At 40.3% G+C, this 20427-nt stretch overlaps 1 protein-coding gene across 1 annotated transcript; it reads right to left on the bottom strand.

The window, feature by feature from the left end:
- Nucleotides 1–2335: 2335 nt before the first annotated feature.
- Nucleotides 2336–17629, bottom strand: cpa6 (carboxypeptidase A6). The gene is made up of 11 exons (XM_008302854.1): nucleotides 17520–17629; nucleotides 13901–13976; nucleotides 9089–9213; nucleotides 7470–7584; nucleotides 6880–6981; nucleotides 6694–6798; nucleotides 5284–5394; nucleotides 4718–4808; nucleotides 3141–3343; nucleotides 2923–3007; nucleotides 2336–2550 (listed from the first exon to the last, which is right to left on the bottom strand). The coding sequence occupies exons 1-11, from the start codon at nucleotides 17627–17629 to the stop codon at nucleotides 2336–2338; spliced, it is 1338 nt and encodes a 445-aa protein (XP_008301076.1).
- Between the last annotated feature and the right edge of the window lie 2798 nt (nucleotides 17630–20427).

The following is a 20427-nucleotide window of genomic DNA, read 5'->3' on the forward strand; positions in this document are numbered from 1 at the left end:
ATAGTCAACACTTCATGATCTCAAGCAACGTCTCACCTACGACTGGTTACACATTGATTAACAACTTGCGATCGACAGTGAAGAATAAATGGTTAAAAGTTCTCTTTTTATTGAATCTGTGTAAACTAGAACTAAACAAAGGCATTTCAACAAGGTTTTGTGTCAGACTTTGTGTTATTCTAAATTCTTACACCAAACTTTTCAGTTTTACTGCTAATGTGTGATGGTTCCAAATATCAGATACTGGTCTCCTTTATTACTAATGTTTGGTATCAGAATCGGCCCAAGGAAGCCATATCAGTTCACATAATATCAACAAACGTCGACATCATTTTAAAACACTAGAAACTCAAATATTACTTTGTTTTATTTCATGTGCTAATTGAGTTTGGGGTTGATGCCAGGTTTCAGTTGTGCGTCCTTCATGTGACTTATGTGAAAATACGATCATGCAAAACCTTGAGACCCCCCCTCCAGTAAAAATCAAGTGTTTTAACTTGTTTATATGCTCATATGGTGTTTTTTTTCTTTTTTTTAAATGCTAGATGACACATCTTGAGTGAAATAAATGTTCAACGACATGGCTAAGCTGTGAAACTGTAGAATACTGAAGACAGTCTCAGTCTCTGGACAAGGGCAAGTTGGCCCTTGTGCTGTGTTGAGCAGTTTAGCAGTGTTTGAGCAAAGGCATAGGTGAGCTGGTGTGCTTGAACTGCTCGGAGTGTTGAGAAGGGAGTGGAGTGAAAGAGACAGGGACTACAAAGAACATCAAATTCTAAAGTAAAACAACAGTGTGGAGTTACATTCAAGCCATTTTAAGACAGGAAAAGATTATTTCCATGAAAAAAAAAACTCCAAATATAGAGCTGTGATGTTTTGATGATGTTAATTAATGACTGGTAACGGACTTTAATCTTGTCATCACTTCACCTCACCTGAACCTGCACATACGTACGTGTTTAATAGTGCTGAACTGCCTTTTACAGCCTCAAGTAACATTTAGCAGAGTCCAACAGAAAATACACCCAAGAAATCTGGCATTTTGACAACACGGATTTGGCAGCTGTGGGCGGCATATTCACTTTCACTTTGGACTGTCTTGCGTGTCAGTTCCACCATTTCTGAATCCATAAATAAGAGCAGAGCTGCAGAATCTGGAGACTGGCTACGAGGAGAGAATAAGTACAGTGTTTGAAAGAGACAAAAACTATCATTTAAAGCTAATAAGTACATTTTAAATGATGTTTATCACCAAACATGGCTCGAGGATGTGTGCAAAACATTAATGGAGCACAAAAAAATGCAACAAAAAAACAGCAGTCGTTGCAATTGGGTGGATTTTTTTTTTTTGCAAGCAAACGGTTACAAAAAAGTAATTTGTCATAATGTTATTGTAGCAAGACACCAAAATAAATGACGGAATTACTAAATAGTAGCAATGCAAAAACCATACAGATGCAGAGAGGACACAAATGTATGTGTTACAAAACATTTATTCAAGTCAGATGTTATACATTTATTAAAATATCATATCAAGAACATAACCTGCCACAAGTAAACATTTCTGACACTGTCATTTATCCATACCTGAGTAATGACACAGTTAGCTACTGAAGTGACAGGCCATTCTTTCTACATTTCAGTCTGAATCAAATGAGAGGAAATAACAAGTCTAACAAAAATATCTCAATTTCCATTGTCAGTTAATAGCATATTATGTACAACAACAAGTTTGCAGTAATAAAGGCATTAAAAATTTAATTTTATAGCTGAAAGTCTAAACTGGCACAAAATAAAAGGCAACCAGAATAAAAATAGAGTTATATTTATTAAAAACAGTCCTTATGAAAAGTTGCTTAATAAAACACATTTTTTTGGAAGACATTAGCTGTTTTGTTTTGATTTTTTTTAAGCAAAAAAAAAGTGCTTCCGTATCATTACAAGTGCTCGCACGACCCCCATTTACTGTAAAACTTATTGCATTATTGATTCTTTTTCTAGAAAGGATTCAAGCTCAGGACACACAAAGGCTCACCGATCTCCCAGGATGCTCTCTGACACTGTGTGTTATTTTACAGCATGTAAACAGGCGAGTTGTTCATAGGATCTGTGGGGGTTTTTTTCGGCACAAGAAATCCACCACCATCTGTTCTTATCATAAAAGGAAAATAAGGTGAGTGACCTCAAAAAAAAAAAGAAAAAGAACTAAACAAGACAACAAATTTAACTTCGTGCTTTGATGGTCCCTTTCAGCTCTTCACCTGATAACGTCTGGGAGGAATATGAACTCTCAGAGGAATATGAGGCGTTAAGATAAGTGACTCAGAGAGTGCGTTCATATATATGGAAATCTGTCCCTGTCTGTCTCACACTTCTTCAGCAGGCCTGATGCGATGGCCTTCACGGCTCTCATTGTCTCCGTGCAGGTCGGGTTGATGAGCGATTCGGGCAGGAGGAAGCCGAAGTATCCAGTGTCCCTCAACTCAAACGCAAACGCGTACGGGATCCCGTTCCTGTAGGCCCAGTCGATAGAGCTGCCAGAGCTCACATCTGTGAGAGAACAACCAGGATGAGAAAAGCTTAGAACAGTAGAACAAATTTTGATTTTAGGCAAGATGTTTCATCCTTAGTGCTGCTCCATCTCTGCATTTAGATGTTTCTCCCTTCCAGAGCAACATCCAGTGCAGTGAGGGCAAAACTAAACAGATTTTTTAAAACCTCTCTCCACTTAATACATTACAAAGAGCTACAGACTAAATGCACTTTATGTCATTAGAAAACTGTAATTTCTCTCCACTTTACAGCTTGAATAAGAACTCATTTCCTCGCCAACATGCGCTAAACAAAACACTGCAGCTATGACATCAATTCTGCTTCATTTTGCAAACTTGGAAGATACAATAAAAAGAAAATTGCACGCACACAGAGTGGTGGAGGCAGGTCCATATCTGTACCTCACTCCATAGGCAGAATACAAGGCTGTCACTGCATTGTGAGCTGCTGACTCCTGCAGAGTGAAAGCACAAGGCCGGCTCATCTTTAACAGACTGCATATTTCTTTGCAGTGGGATTTAATATCCTGAAATAAACATGCGATGATGGAACAGTCAAAGAATCAGATGGAGCAGGGGATGTCTCACCACACAGCTGAAGTTGGGGATTGTGGCATACTTGTAGGAATATGGGTAAAGCAGCATTTGTGCGTAGGCGTGGATGGATATGTACGCTTTAATGCGCTTCTTGTGCTTGCGCAGGAACTTGGCGACGGCCTTCACTTCGGGTTCAGACTCGGGGTAGGGCCCACAATATGTGTCATCGCAGGGATGCGAGGAGGCACCCTCGTCTGGGGAAGGAAAGACTGTTATCGTCTAATCATGACAGAATGCATTACGTTACAGACTTGGATGAATAAATCATGTTTTTCGGCTCATCTTTCTATCAGACCTTCAAAAAGAAATATTAAGGAGATAAGGCACTATGATATGGAATCTATATATCCTGGACCTAATCTAGCAACAGTGACCAAGCAGGAAGGATGAAGAGGTGAGAAGCAATATTGTGGGAGGACACTAATACAGAAACAGACTGAAGTCACCACGGTCACATTGTAACGGCAAGGACAACGGAAACCAAAGAGAAAAAAGTTACAAAATGACTTGCAGACAAACTGAATTCACTGCCATGACCTAAAGGGTGAAAAAGATCGATCAGTTCTGATGTTCGACTTAATTACATTTTTTAAATGCATAGAAAAAAGGTTTTGTGTCAAACGACTTGTATTGCTTCTCATATATTGTGTGGAATCTCAAATGTAGTCAAATAAAATACTTCACTATCCAAATAATTAGACTTGAATTGAGGTGGTTCAGTTTTTTAAACAAAAAATAATGCACAAATGGTACCCAGCTCATTCATGTGCATTCACATATGAAAATCCTCTAGAAATTAAAGCTTTACATGATGGCAAAAATCTGTTAGTCAGTATAATGAATCAATAAGCATGGGTTTCATATTTTTATCTTTGGTTTTGTTCAGTCCTGTTTTGTGTATTTCTGCAGTAATTATTTTGTCAGAGTAGGTCTCAGGCAAGTACCTGTGGTAAATGAGAGCATTTCTATGACTTTTGTCACTTGTACAAATTTTCAAGGCTGCACAAACATCACCTTTGAAAGTGTAATTACTTTTTTTTTTTCCTTATTATTTTGCTCATCAAAATAACAATGCTGTGTTTCGTAACCACTACTGTAAAGTGCTGTGGATACTGCCAAGGATCTTGTGGCGTGCGTTCTCGCCAACAGCAGTTTTGCTTTCAGAAAAAGTAGATTAGATATATTAGATAAAGAATCGTGAGTTAATGCTGCTTGAAGGAGACGGCACATATCCTTCAGTCGTTCTGTGTTTCTAATCTCACTTTACATCTCTGTATGTCTGTTTGTAATACTAAAATCTTTGTTGTATTCTTAGAGTCCTCCCAGAGTGATGATGATTCAACAGAACCTCCCACCAACCACCCACTAGATACCAAATGACAGCCAACACATTGTTGTCATTACACACATGTACCATCCACGGCTTACAATCGCTAACAGCCAGAAAAAAAAACTACACCAGCAAGAGATTGGGAAGGTAGGAAGTTCTTTGTACGCTGCACTGTGTGTGTCTCTCTCCATGTACTGCATATGAAATGCACTTGATTTTCCAGTGTCATCAAACTCACCACACCATTTCACTTTCCAGTTTCTGTTCGCGTCCACTCCTCTGCAGTGGAACTTGTGATTTTTGGACCGTGTCTTCCTCCAGAACCGATCCTGGAGGACAAATAGAGGCACACTGTCACTGTGTCACTGTGTGCTGACATATCCACTGCCTGTCAAAGCCATCGAGTTAACTGCCATCAGCAAAATAACCCGTCTGCCACTCATTCGGCCCTACTGGGTCTATTACTGACATTAGTTATGGAGACGAGAGTTGAGGGTCATTTTTCGCTTGCACTGTTTTCCCAGAAGTATACATGGACAGAGTGAGCCGCACGATGGCAAATCACATTGCTGTCTTCCTGTTATGAAGTTTTTAACAATGCAACATGTTTTTAATGTACTGCTTTAAGAATGATTTATTCTTGCACTCTGCCAGGTATCAAAATACAGCTGAAAAATTAGCTTTCTTTTCAAGGAAACTTCACTTACAAAAAAAATTCATATCCATGCTGTTAAGATTAAAGCCATCAAAATGCAGTCTGCATTGTATGAGGAGAAAGACAGACTAAACAAAAACCTACAGTACCGTGGTCCAGCTGAAACGGTATCCATCCACATTGAAGACGGGCATGATGTAGAAGTTGAGCTGGTTGAGTAGTCGTGTCATCACAGAGTCATACTGGTACGAGCTGATGGCCTGTGATTATAATACAACACAATATAAATAAAAAGTGAACTGTATTCTAACTTAGTTCATAAATCTAGATTGTTGTTTGACAATACAGCTACATATCATTGCTGTGTTTTTATTGTAATGCCACCGTCTGCAGGCTCTTTATCTCAGTTCTTCGAAAGCTCATCCACAGGAGGTTAATACTCGGACTACAAATGAGGATTGGAGTTGAGAGATGTGGGTACTGGGCTAATACTGCTTATACCTGCTCTTTAACCAGACCGAGGCCAAGGTTAATGTGCTTAAGCCTTGAACAAAGATGGCACTCTGACCTCCAGTGGCCTCCCTCTGTTACTACATCAAAGCAAATTTATATTTCAGTGTTTGAACATCTTTTACTGCCGGCAGGAGTGCAATAATTCAGTCCCTTTTTAAAAAAAAAAACTTCAGTCTGCTTTTGATTTGCTGCTGCTGTTTGTTTGTGTTTTACTCCCTTTTCCACTCACTTCCTATTTTATCCTTCTTAAAAGAATTCCGTACTCGCCTTTCATGTAATATCCTAAAGTGATTCTGTCATTAATTGTAACTATTCTCCCTGCAAGTTATGACTAAACCATCAAACTAGAGGCCAGAGGCAGAGTTATCTTCAAACAGAATGACTATAGAGCACAACAAATCATTGTTTTATAAATGGCATGGTCCAGAAAACCTTGGAAAGCTTTTGAAAATGTACATGTGCTACTTTTTAGTGACACATGTTGAAGCAGTTTTCTCCTCCTCGACACTAGTTCACTTGGTTACTAGAATCTGATGCATTTCTCAGTGTTTGCTGTGCATGTTGAACTGCAGGTGACAAAAGCGCATATCATGTGGGAAGAATTTCTCCAAATTTATAGACTTTCCTTTAATTTTCTTAACGTTGTGGGATTCATTTCGTTGCACTGTGTTGCAAATCCCTTTCATCTGGTGTCTGAGTAGTATAAAACCAATGAGCCATTAAATGTTCTTGCAGTTAATGTCTGGCTCTGGTCTGGTACCGTCCTCACTTCAGAGGACTTTAAGGGGTGTGATGGAACTCGCGTAAATGTCTGGGCTACTTCCAGCATCCTAACTATAAAGGATACTCTTAAGTATTTGCATAACTGTGCATGACAAGTGAGCAGATGTTGGTGTTTTGTTGAAGACCCCATTTATCACAGCTTGCTTTCTGCAGACTATCAGTCAGGCTAGATCTTCCTTTTCACACATGCATTCGTGCAAAAAAAGCAAAAAGTTCAAACAGTGTTTTAATATTTAAACCTGTGCATTATCAAATAAGGTTACCTCTTTGACAAACCACTGGCAGAAGGCAGGTCCAATCCACTCTCGGGCATGAACGCCACAGTCGATCCACACGGCTTTCTTCTGGGGACGACTTCTCTTTCCTAGCTGACAGAACACACTTCTTTTAGATTTAGAGTTGCATAAGAAAATGTGGTTAACGCACCTGTGTGTTTTCTTTTCTCCTACCTGAAGCACATAAAGTGGTCGTCCTTCATATGACTTCCCAACAGAGAACATGTCAACCAGGTCAGGGTGGGTTTGGTTCATCTCAAACATCCAGCTCTGGATCTTAGGACCAGAAAATCAATTAAAAGGATTTGTTAACAAATTTTTCATAAATAATACTGCAAGTTCATTGCGTATTTATGCGCCCGTGTGCACATCTTTGTGGGTTTTCTTGCTTCACATGTCCGCGCGGCCACACAGAAACGCCTGCATTTGTTAATGTGCATTGTAAAGTGAAGGCAAGGATCAAAGCTCAGTGAAGATTTGTGTAGACTCTCCGAATGTGTGTGTGGAATTCATGCTGCTTCATAGGGCCTGACACATCGGTGAACCGGCAGCCTGATCGACCTGGGAAAATAAACACTCTAAAGCTGTGAAGTGTCTGAAGTAGAGTGCGTGTCTCTGTGTGTGAGAGCGCGAGGCTGTGGGAGAGAGACCTGTGGAATGGCGTAATTGGGAGTTTGAGATGTTTGTTTACTTTGTGGGCGCATTAGATTAGAGAGCAGAGGAGAATGAGCGATAGGTAGGGGGACGGTGGGCTTCACGTCTACCTCTTCCAGAGAGTGGTAGACCTCGTAGTCGTACTGAGACTCTGACCTCCGCTTGCGGGAGGAGCGATACCCCGTCTGCTTTTCAATTTCCTTCTGCAGATTGGAGATAAAAACCCTGTGTGAAAGAGAGAGGGGGGGCAGACGGACATGACGGTCAACCACGATGGTATCCTTGCCATTCAAACATGTTAGCACAGCTTCCGAGTAACCAAAGGGATATGCAACCATTCATCTCAGCTTAGAGATGAAATGACTAGCTTTCAACACCATTTCCAATTGACGAATAATTAGGTGTCATTAAGTGACTCAAATATGGAGCTCAAGTGCCTAAAAGGATGTACTACAACGAGGCAACATAAGCTGTTCTTTTAAATAACATTTTTCTCCTCCTTAAAGCACAGATGATTTAATAGCCATTAATAAAGCCTTCCGTTACAATTTAAAGACAATGCAAACTGTGTTAAATCCCTCTGTCCTAAAAGTCAATGAATGTTTTTCACAATAGCTTTCAGGGCGTGCGAGCAAAGCAGCCTTGTCGACTCAATCTTACCTGACGTGTTTGCATTCCTGTATACTTTTCCCACAACTGATGTGAAGCACTGAATTTATAGATAATTTGGTAAATAATTAGTAGACAGTAGGTCCCTATCGACTGCAGGGTTGCTGCATTGTAAGTGAGTGCATCATAGTGTTGGGGGAGTGGTATGAAGTGGTAGATCAGGGGTCTTGGGTTTATTGTTGACTTAACACAAATCATAAAACTGCTGTTGTCTTCTAACATCCACACCAATCAGCACTTGACGTGTTTGACAGCACCAATGGTAGCAGTTGTGCTACTGCTGTCTGTCTATGAGTGTATAAAGTGTGTTGAGAATGAGGCCAAACCATAATTATCACCATCATTATCTGTTGGAAGACTCATCTGATCCGATTCTATCCGTCTTTACTTTCCATCCCAACCTCAAACAGATGACGTGATCAGCTATGCGCTGCACTAAAATATACACTCCTTCATAATGTCCTTCTCCAAACATTTATATCCATGATTGGTTCGATAACGCTAAAAAGACAGATTATGTCCCTGTGAATAAAATAGGATTTTTGATGCCACATTCCCTGAAAACCTCAAACACCTACCAAATACTGCTCCCTGCAGTGGAAACCATTTTTTGAAAAACCTTCACTCAGGCAACACAAAGTCAGAAAAAAGCCCTCTTCTTCTTCAGAACTGCAATTTCTCCCTTAGGACTGAGATGACAATGGAGCTCTTTTTTAGCTGGGCGTGCGGTGGCTTTGATAAAACTCCATCATTTCAACGCTAATTGTGATGAGGGATAGTGCAGAGAGATGAAAGAGGCACTTTTTGGAGCAGATTGGGAGAGGGGCTCTAATGCACTGTGTGTGTGTTTGCATGTTGTCCCAGCTTTGAGGGGAAAAATGAAGGCTTTTGCACGCAAACTGTGACCAACTCTGCACGTGCAAATTATATATTCTGTACGGGGAAAGCTGGGTAATTGCAATGACCTTTGGATGTTTCTCAGGGTACAGAAGCACTCGTAAGATGAGTAGAAATATGTGAGACAGTGTGCACTTGTACTGCAGTATGTTTTCATACTTACCGATAATCAATACGCTCCTGCTTTAAGCGTGCGTGTAAGCCTTGCGTGTCATTACGGTTCACGTGCACATCCACTGTGGCGTTTTGATGGATTAGAGAAGCGCTGTTGGGCTGCCACAAGTCCACCTTAAGGAACACAATGAACAGATTGCATTCAGGGTTACAGTGACACAAACACAGGATGGAGTTTTTCAAACAAAACATCCAAAAAATACATGACATTTCAGAACACTTCATCAAATTTATGCAAAAAATCATATGCAAATCCAACAAAACAAACATAACCACAAGAACCTCTGACTGCTGACAAATTGCTATTGTCTGGTATAATGTGTGCTGTTAAATCACCCAACTGTGAAGAGACAGTTTTAACTGGTGTGACTTTATTAATAAGAAACTTGATTCTTTTTGGTTTGTGGCTGCGTAATGCTGTCTAGACACATGGACCAACACATGACATAAACACTATAAACCACACAACAAGGGAAGAAGTAGAATCATTTGAATGCGTTGGCCTGCAGTGACCGAATACATGTAACAGATAGTCCAAACACTGACCTTTATGATGGAACAGAGTAAATGTCAAGGAACTGACTCCAAGAAAGGCCTTATTATCATATCTGCAGGGTGTTTGAAATAACATCAAGCATTTGGTGATAATGATGAAACTGTTTTGGTAGAACAGTTTATAACATTCCCCCACGTCTCCTAACCTGAGTGATGAAGTGAATGTGGGGAACGACTGCACAGCATTAATGGGGCAAAACACACACTGACAGTAGCCATTAACAACCCTCTCTCTCCCGCAGCTTTCTTCTCCACTGTATGACCTCATATTAGCAATAATTATCCCGTCTTTCACTGCTTGTTATCAGGCTGTGAGATATGGGGCTGTTAGCTTTAGCTGAAACCGTCAGCCGATTGGTGAAAACACGGTTGCCAACCAAATAAACACAGACACCATGTGGCAACGCTGATGAAGCAACAGAGGGCTGCTGAAGAAAGAAAATGAAGAGATTATTTTTATGCAAACAGGAGGACATAGATCTACAAATGATATCCACAGCAGTCAGTGTAAAGGGAATATTGGGAATCTGTATGTTTGCAGACATGTATGACCGTCCTCACCTGGCTTTCATTTGCTGCATGGGGGCAGAGAAATGCAGGCCGGCACACATGCTTGTTAATGTGTCAATTGGTTTAATAGTTTACAGAATGCATACCAGATTAATTTAACTTTGTTTAGAGCCAGAAGGTTCGAAAACCCTCAGCTGGAATGTTTGGTGCCCTCAAGTATAAACCCCTCTCTGCTGCAGCACTTTTATGGCGTTTCCAAATGGTTAAGGACCACAAATGTTTCAGCGCTGCTCCTCTGTTAGCAAAACAAATCCAAAACACATATGCCTGAAAGCCACTTAAATATCCCCTGATCAGATCATAAGACTCCTCAAGTTAACATTTTATAGCTGTATTTATGAGCCCTAAAGTTGCATTCTTTGTCTGCTTTATAAATCTTTTATTTCTCGATTGTTTATGCGTCTGTGTATGCAGCGCGGCTATAAATCGAATTTGTGTTGTTTTAGTTGATGTAGTTCTGACACGGGCAGAACAAGAAAGAAAAAGTTATAGTACAATAAAAAAAAAAAGAGCTGGCTTTCCTCCGGGCAGATGAGGTGAAGCTGCGTCTCAGTGTTTGTATGTCAAGTAAATGAAAACAAGTTGGCCAAACTGAATAGAAATGTCAAACCATTCCAAACAGTGCTGTCACCGCAGACTTAGGCAGGTTATTGAGCATCTTTATTGCCTCGTATCTGTTTTTTTGTCAAACCTGAATCACATCAACTGATCTGAAAAGGCCGTCTGTCCAGTAAGAAAACAGAATAAACTGATCAAAAAGAAAATCATCACAGTGTGGGTAAGGTAAAAAAATGAATTTTATTCAAAGTCTCGTCTCTTAATTAACACAGAGCTGATCTGTCTGTTCTTCTGTTGACAGGATCAGACAGCAATGACAACATCCTCTACAGACAAAATGTCGAAAATGCTCTATTGACAGAAAATAATTTAGCTTTTAGTATTTTTGTTTCACAACTAACTACGGTGACATCTCAAACTAAACCTACATGATCCTACAAAAGTAGAAACCTGGATGCTTTTTTACATTTCTTTTAGTTTAGAGTCTAGTTATTCCAGCTGGAACTATTAGCTGATTAATCTATTAGCTGCATGAGAGATCGGTGTCTTCATAAATTTCAATAAAAACGGTAGATTTCATGCAACACCTGATTCCAGCTTCTCAGTTGTAAAAGATTTGCAGGTTTTCTGATGTAATAACAATAGTCTACATGTGTTGGTCAAAGAATCCCCCTAAGCTTCAGGAACTTGTTCTCGACCGTTTTCCTTTTGTCCTGGCTTTTTATGGACCAACAGATGAATTAATACGAGATTATTTGATGCTAAAAATAGCACTAATTAAGATGAAAACACTGCCAAATGTTGAGAGAGACCCACTAATGGCCACTGATGAGATAATGAAAAAGCTGACGGATGACGTGATGATCATTAGCAACTGAAGTTTAAATGCAGCACAAAAGTCACATTTTGTAAAAACCCAACATGTATCTTAACAATGCATAAGTTTGGAAAGATATTTTTTCTACTTTGTAAGCAGTAGCGGCTGTGAGTCAATAACGCGCCCAGAATAATACATCCAGATTTAATTTAAGCCTGTATTTAATATGTGTTTATAGTTTCCGTAGACGGCGTTTTATGATGTTTCTGTTATTTCAAACTGATGTTGTTGCTCCTGGGAGTGCAAAACACATCACTTCCCCTGCAACAACCGGATTTCTCGTGTGAATGGCCTACCCAGCAGCAGGTGTTTGGTACAACCACGGTGAAAGCCATCACAAGTATAGGGTCATAGTCAAGAATAGCCAAACAAAATAGGAAACATGTTGATTATGACTTGAGGAAGTGTGTTATTTTCATGATGATGGGTCTGACTCTTGTTCCACCTGCATTCTATGGTGTACAGTAGGTATTATTTGACCTCATGACTCGCCTGAAGATGAAAATTTTGACTCCGGTACTGGAGGCATGGCAGTGTGACTAAGCTGCTGAAAACACATGTCCACAGCTGTCCAAACAGTAGCTGCCGCTGCCTTGGTTGGCCTTGTAGCACCATGCCCGCTGGCCTTCCATACAATAAAGCTCAGGCCAAGTCCTGACCAGAGGCCTGGCTCTCTCCTGGTATCCTTCGCCACAAATCATAAAGAATTACTGAGTCCTCTTTTCCTTTTTTTCTGTCCTTTCTTAGATCTGAGCTGGTCCTAGACAACTTGACCTGAAACTGTACAGCTTCAAATATGGTGTTCCAAGGCAACGCTGACCACAACGTCTATAGCGAGGATTTTGTAAATACTGAGGGCAAAATCTGTAGTTCTACCAAACATTCCTCAAATGTTTTAAATTCTGAGATTTTTATTTCATCTTTTATCTAATCCATTACCTTGATAGCTGTATTTAAACTGAACAGTCCAACAACGACACAGGTCTAACTAAAAATAACTATCTCAGAGCTTGGTCTCCATTTTCTCTATAATTAACACCAGACTAAAGTTCTTTATGGGAAACGTTCAAGGAAATTATTAGGAAATTACAGACCTGTAAAGTAAACTGAAATGCGTTAACGTGTAAGTAGACGGTGAGGAGGCGTATCCATAAAATTTGAAAAAAAGAATTTTGTGTCCTAAGTTGTAAGCCTTCAACTATTCACAATTTTATATAATAAAAAAGTGCAAATTACTCTCAGCTTCTCATTTTAAGTATTAGAATTAAAGGACTAGTTCAGATTTGTTTTGCCAGTTGTTAGGCTCTTGTTTGGCTAAGAAAGTTTTAGTCGGAAAACTTCAACTAAAAAATGAACTCTGGAAACCCAGATTCATCTTTGGATCTTCCATGAGCACAGCCTCCTAAAAAGGATCATCTGCGAGGGGTATTAAATACAAGAACAAACGTTTTTTTTCCCCCCCTATAAAACAAATGTCAATCTCATGAAAGTTCTTTGACTATTTATTGAAAAATAATCTCTCCCATTGAGGAAAGTCCTGCAATTACATCATGCATTTTATGTTTTAGGAATAATTCATGCTGTGTATTAACAAACTAAAACAATGTGCAAAGAAGGTCATGCGTGCTCCTGACGCTGATGGGTAATTACTTCCAAATGAGGTTGGGAAAAAGAAGTAAGGCCTTTGTGTCCTTCGGGGGTTCCCTCCTAATTTCAGTATCTTTGAAACACATGTTCATACAGATTCTAAATTGTAAAACATTGAAGCATTCAGGCCCATAATGAATAAATCCTTTGAATTCCTCTGTTTCTTGCTGAAATGATTAGCCAGTGTCCTACCAACAATATGTCAGTCTCTCAGACAGAGAATCTGTCCTGAGTGTGACAAATGACTGCACTCGGCTGCTTGTTGTCCCTCTGTTTTGCTTATCACTGTCTGCAGAACGCTGTACATCACCCTGCACCAGCATCAGGCCTCACTCTGTCTGTCTGTCTGTCTGTCTAAGTGTCATGGAAACAAACCGGGACTATAAGCTGGTGTGAGCTGAATAATAACAGATATTACAATATGGCATTTAAGAAAAATCAGCAAGCCAGTACAAAACATGTATTGATCTTAAAATTAAGTGAGGAATGTTTCAAAAGGTGTCTCACACATAGATATATAATATCTCAGAATACATACCAGCGAGCAAGTGTGTGTGAAGTGTGAAAGGAATACAAGAAAAAACAAGTGCCGACCTTCATGTGTCCCAGAATTTTCTTGAGGGCTCGAACATCCTCATCATTACCCGGAGTTATCCTGAAGACTTGATCGCTGCAAAAACAACAGAGCTTCTCTAAGTGTCGGGTTGCAACTGGAATCAAAGTGCCCCAGAGGGTTTTTTTTACGACGCTAATATTCACTGTAACAGGGCTTTGATCCATTTTCGCTAAGCGCACATCATTTCTAAAACATCTGGGCCGCGGACTCAGGTAATGAAACGGCCTTTTGTGCCAATTGAAGGTGACACGTACAATAGCAGATGTCAGATGGTGAAATGGGTGGTTCCTCTTTCGGAGTCCTATAGATGACAGGGTCAAACCCCAGTCAAACAATCTGTCTGAACGTCATTAAAGGATTACATTTCATCGTTTCCAGCTCTGCAAGTAGCACCTGGAACAAGTCTCTGATAGATACAGTAGCAGCAGCTGTTTCACATTTCTAAACAGTACATACTGTAAATATGTACTGATGGGATGTGTTTCCACTTACAGCAAACATTCTAAAGTGGATTATTTAACTTTTTCACAATTAGAAGGAATCAATAATAGTGAGGCGCCGATTTGTTTTGCCAAGTAAATCTAAAATGAAGCTTTTCCTCCCCCCCATTGTGTGAATTCATGGTGTTCGACAGATAGGACCAAAGTTTCTTTATTGTGAGGGGCCATAAAGCGAAAGGCACGACATCCACAATGTGTTTTGTTAGATTACACCCCATAAAATAATTCAGGGGCCCCATTCCCACCACTTAATTAAACGCTTGGCTGCAAGATAACTTAATTATTTAGATATACCTTTGAAGTGGCAAACATTATTTTAATGGGTTGGGTTAACATAATAATGTTGGTAATTGCACCAGCTTAATATTGTTTGTAATTTAGACTCAGATTTCTGCAATATTGATTTTAAATCAAGCTGTATTGACTCCAACTTAGATTAAACCTAAATGTTTCATCACATTGAAGTGAGGATTTAACTCCCCCTCTACTACATACTGAACACTCGAACAACTTTTGAATTTGCCATCTTGAAAACTTGTGTTCATAATTAAATACACAACACCTAAGAATTCCTTTTAAATAATGTGGAAATGCCACTTTGAACAACTCAATTTTTATTGGCAATCAACTTCAAATGCTATGCTAAAAGTGGTAATTAAAAATAGTTTGGATTGCAGAGGAAAAGCTACCTCCACTAACTCTGTGTGGTTTGTTGGATGAACATTATTTCATTAGAAGTTGTCAAAACTCAAACAGATGACGTTGCTTTTATTTTAAATTTTTTGGAGCCCAAACATTTTGTGCGGATAGATGAACTTTTATTTGCAGATAATGTACATACTAGAAGAGATTAAACACACATCTCTGTGGCTGGATTAAAAAGCTTTGATGCTTTTGCTGATTTTGAGGGAATTCATTCAATTTTGCTCTTAAAGAATAGTGAAGAAAGTCCTTTTATTCACCTAGAGAGGAAAAAAAAAGAAGAATTAATTCCATAGAGAATGAATCAGATATACTTCATGAAAAACACCATTACACTGCAATTATATTCTTCACATGCTGATCTCACCCCATAATCAGAACACAAAGTGTAAGCAGAGAAACTTGACAACATTTTTAACTCGACCTGCAAACCGCATCTTTTGTGTCGCCTCACTGCAAAACAATGACACTCTTTATCCTCATCATGAATCTTACATCGTGCTGCTTTTACTCTGCAGATCACAGTTACTGGGGCTGACCTTGAAGCTCCCGTGCTGCCAATAATTCATTACATTCTCTTAATGATAGGCTCTCTTTACCCAGTTACCTGTCTATCTGCCAGGTTCTGCATGTGTGCGCGTCTTCCTCTCTTATGTTTTTTTTTTTTCCCCCCCTTCTTTCAAATGGCTTTTTACAGTCTGTCACACAGGAAGTTGGGCCCCACTAAACAAAGGTGGCAGTAGGCCATTCTGAGGTTTGGGGAACAAAAGGGTCCGGGTGTCCCACATGAGTGGCCACCCCATTTTGGTGACCGCAGTGACACTGCCAAAAAAACAGCCCATTTCCACGGCAACAGCAATGATAGAAACTGGACTTCAACATGAAAATGGCAGCGAGTGTGTTCTGAAGATGAAATAATTGGAGGGATGGGAAAGGAATAAGTTAAAGTGATTAAAACAATCTGATTAAACATTGTGATTCAAGTCAGATTTCAGGATTGAGGCATCATATATTCCCTCTGAAACAGCAGAAACTATGCGTTCACCTTTTTTCAATCAAGATTCTCTGGTTTAATCGAGTAGGACGTGACTTTTTTTGTTTACACCAGCGCATACAATGCCGTGCCGCACACAGCCCTCGGCATCCCGGGGCTCTGCAGTCCAAATCGAACCACTTCTTCATCTTTTAGTGATTCACAACGATGACAGACTGTTTTTGTTACAGTGTTGGCCTGGAAACGGCATTTAGCTGTGCATCTACCAGCTACAGGGCTTTCTGAGCTAAAGCTGTCCTTAAGTTGTCAGTCTGTTGATTCTCACAGCAGTACTCTCTCTCTGGGATGGAAGCAATTTGGTTTTAAGACGATCTGGCCCCTAAACCAAGAAGCTGACTCTCAGTTATGTTTTGATACTTTAATATAGTACACTCAGCATTTTTTAGAATCCAAGTCTTGGGTCTTAGATAATATTGACGCGCTCTGTTAATATTCATTAGAGGATAAATGTCTTCTCTAAGACTACGAGATTGTTGTGAGGAACACACACACAGTGCTGAATATTGGTTTTCGTTTCAAACTAGAGGGGGTGTGAGGGTCGTAATTTCTGGAGTAAATCCAAAATATATGTTGTTTGAGACAGAAGAGGAGGGGGTTTCCAGCAGAGATGGTCTCCTTCTGCTAACCCTGCTGCTACATCAAAAGCCCTTTTGAAACAGACCATAAATATCTTTACATGCCTTCTACATGTTTACTCGAATTACTATATGCGTCCAGGAACAGATGGCCCCAGTGGAGACATCTATTTGTCCAATCGCTCACAAAATTTCACATCCAAGGTTAAATTCTGAGTGCGGCTCCTTTTAGTTTTGAGGTGGTGGGATGGTTTGTGCCACATTCAGCTTCATAAATAGCCAAGCTCCTGGCTAGTGTAACCTTTGACAAGTCACTTCTATGAAAACTTTCACAGAAACACACAGAAGAGAGAAGTTTATTCCATCCTGCAACAACTTCTAAAATCTTAAGACCAAGCATCTGTAAGCATCCCCTCTGTCTGTCTGTTTGTGCCTATCATGGGTAATCTGAATGCCTCTCTGCAGCAAAACACAACAGATACAGTCTTATCCAAATGCAATCAGACAACAAGAGCAGTCTGGAGAGAATACAAAGTAAAAACATCACATTATATCTCAAACAGGAGATCTGTCCCAAATCAGTGAAGAAGATCTTGAGCACAAAGACTTTCTTTGTTCATTCTCTCTAGTCATCATCAGATAAAATGTAAAGTCTGCAGACAACTTCATGGATGCGAGGCTTATCCTACAGTCTCTCTCTTTCTCGACATGAATGGGAGTCCCAGTGACCCCCCAAAGAAATGAATGGGGGGTCTTTTTTACTCACCCTGCGTATCGGTTGTTGTAGAGATAGGCACCGACGGGACGTAACACGCTGCTGCAGATTATCACACAAGTCAGTAAAACGGAGGCGCGAAATGCTCTCCTGTGGTCCATCGTTGGCCAGCAGATCAAAGACGGAGGACACTTTGAGGGATGCAAGGCAACTTAAAAAAAAGAAGAAAAAAAGCAAAACTGAAAGAAACTTAAAGGACTCTCGGTCCGGCGCACCATCAGCGGGTTGACAAAGTCATTTCGTCCCTTTGCTCTCTCGTAAAGTTCTTCCACTGACACAGAAGGTGCAAAACGTGCGAAAGTCGGTCAGCTGGCACAGGGCAAACATTTACTACCTCTTTGAGGCTCTGGAGTGTGTTGCAGGGGAGCAGCTCTTTTTTAAAACGAGGAGGACCTGAGTCACGTGGCCCCGGTGTAGGCGAAGTTGGTAATCAGATCCCTCTCCGGTGCGCAATGTGCGCGCAGGGGATGATCCATGGTGAAGTGAGTGCGCATTTTTGTGCCATTCGGCAAATTACGTGTCTCTTTACATTTTAGGTGAAGCTCTCCATGTAGACATGAGCTGTATCATGTGGCTCACCTCCACCTCTCCGGAACAACTGCTGTATTCTTCCTGTGCTCATCTCAGGTCCTTTGAGGAAGACGCTCAGGTATATCGTTGCTTTGATTAAATATCTTTGTTCACCTTTATACAAATCAGACTCTCACTAAGCATCAGCACACTGGTGTTGTTTTCTAGGAGTAGCAGTGATTATACAATCATTATTTGGTGGGACTTGATCAACAAAAAATAAACACAGTAGAAGAGGAAGGAAATAATGAATTAAAGAAAACAGCAACATTGTTCATTCACATGTTAAGAGCCCCACTGAATTCCTGAATCCCCCTGCTTCCTTTTTTTTTTTTTTGCTTATGTCTCTATATCCCATTGCTGGTGTCATAACCGGCTACCAGTTCTGTCAGTGCCTTGGCCTGGCTCCACCAGGAATTCCTCTGTGGAGCTGTAGATGGCTCTCCCTGTTATTCTAGGCTTTTCGTGCCTCCGTTTGATCCTCTACTTATCACCCAACACAGTGATTAAATGTCTAAGTCAACCGGCTTTTGTGATTGCATGGCAGCAGCACATTTTTCACATTTCTCTCCAGTGTCAACAGTGCACCACCTGTTTTACACCAATTACTGTACAACAGAGCCTAAACACACCATGCTCCTCTTCTCTCCAAACAGACACACACAGAGTACAGTAGTACACATCCGTAAGACATAGAAAAAAGTGGAATTACGTTCTTGTTAGGCTCAGTTAATAATATTTACGGATGCTCAAATTAAGCAAAGGAATAAATGTTACAAACGAAGAACCACATTGGCTTTGAGATCAAATGCTTGTTTTGATTTAAGTAATCAGATGTCAATCTATTGTGCATATAATTAGAATTTGCTTGGACGCTACCATATGTTCAATCACAGAAACTCATTATGAAGGTGTGGAGTTGAAGACAATCTAAATAAAGTGCTGTAGATATATCTTCTGTTTGACAGCAACAGGCTGTACCATCCTCCTGTGGAGTTTGAAAGCTAAAAAATACAAAAATCAATACTTTTTACTTGATGCTTCATTCAAATTTTTTGAGAGTCTCCCTAAGTTTTGTACTAAGCAGAAGTTTAAGAAGTCCAGGGAAGAAAATCATACATTCCCTCTGCTTTGCCCCAGCTGTAAAATAAGATGGATTTTCACATGTTATTTGTGTTGAGTCCCTTCTTTACTCTATGTTAGGAGCACTTTGTCAGCACATCAAGGTTAATTCAGAGAGTGAATACGTCCTTGGTTTGAGCGTTGTATAAAATTCCTCCTCTTCACTGGAAAATTTCATCAAACCTTAAATTGAATGTACCACGGTTAAAAAGAGGGGGGTGTTCTGACAGAGCTATTTTTCAGAAATAACATAAAACCATGAAAGTGAAGTGTGTCTGAGCGTCGCGACAGCTGCACACAGAAGCATATTCATAAAATGCTTGCTTTGCCTTCCGCGTATATCATGTTCAGGCACTTGCAGGGAGAGTGAAAACATTGGCATGTAAAGGTTGTTACATTGGCTGCTCACTTAAGCGTGACATGTTGGGTACGCAGGCCGAGGGCATCGCCAGGAGTCAGGTTGGGTGTTGTCTTTAATACTCAGGAGCTCAAGCTTGTGTTTGGGGCTCCACTTTGGGCTGTGGTCTGCGGGGGGAGGTGAAGGGCTGAGCATCTTTTTTAGAGCTAAAATCCAAAGCTGTACAATCTTAGAACGGCACCCAGAGGCCAGTAAATCAGCATTTTCCTTCTTGAATCTCTGCTGAGGAGTGTGAAAGAGCTCTTTGATAAGCTCCAGTTGTGGTGGTGATGAGTGGAGGAGGAGGAGGAGAGGAGGACGGGGGGGTTTCTGGTCAAACTATGGGGCCTCCGCAGGATCTGAAAGATGGAAAGCTGACCCCGAGCAGAGCTGTGAGTGCACATCCATGACCATTTGACCCTGAGCGGAAAAGTGAAAAGAGAGAGGTTGGCAGGGGTTAAAGATGGCGCAGAGTCTGGGAGGCAGCACAAAAGTGAACCATTTGGCAGCCAGAAAAATTCGTCACTCGCATAATGAATAAAGAGTTGCGAAGAAGATAATCTAAATGACTTACTTTTTAATTAATGATCTCAGTCTACACATCAACCACCAAGTGTTTGAGTAATCATCCGTCACTGTGAGACAAATACATAGATGAAACATGAGTTACACTAAGCTCCGCTCAGACATCTGCAGCCCACAAACTTCCATCTGTTTGATTACAAAGCACAAAGACTTGCTTACAGTAACAGAAATCAGTGCGCATTACAGGGGACTTTGGCAGAAGAGTGTGGTGGTTTAGATAATACG

Source organism: Stegastes partitus, unplaced genomic scaffold (genome assembly GCF_000690725.1).
Source record: "Stegastes partitus isolate 25-593 unplaced genomic scaffold, Stegastes_partitus-1.0.2 Scaffold1897, whole genome shotgun sequence".
Taxonomy (NCBI): Eukaryota; Metazoa; Chordata; class Actinopteri; family Pomacentridae; genus Stegastes; species Stegastes partitus.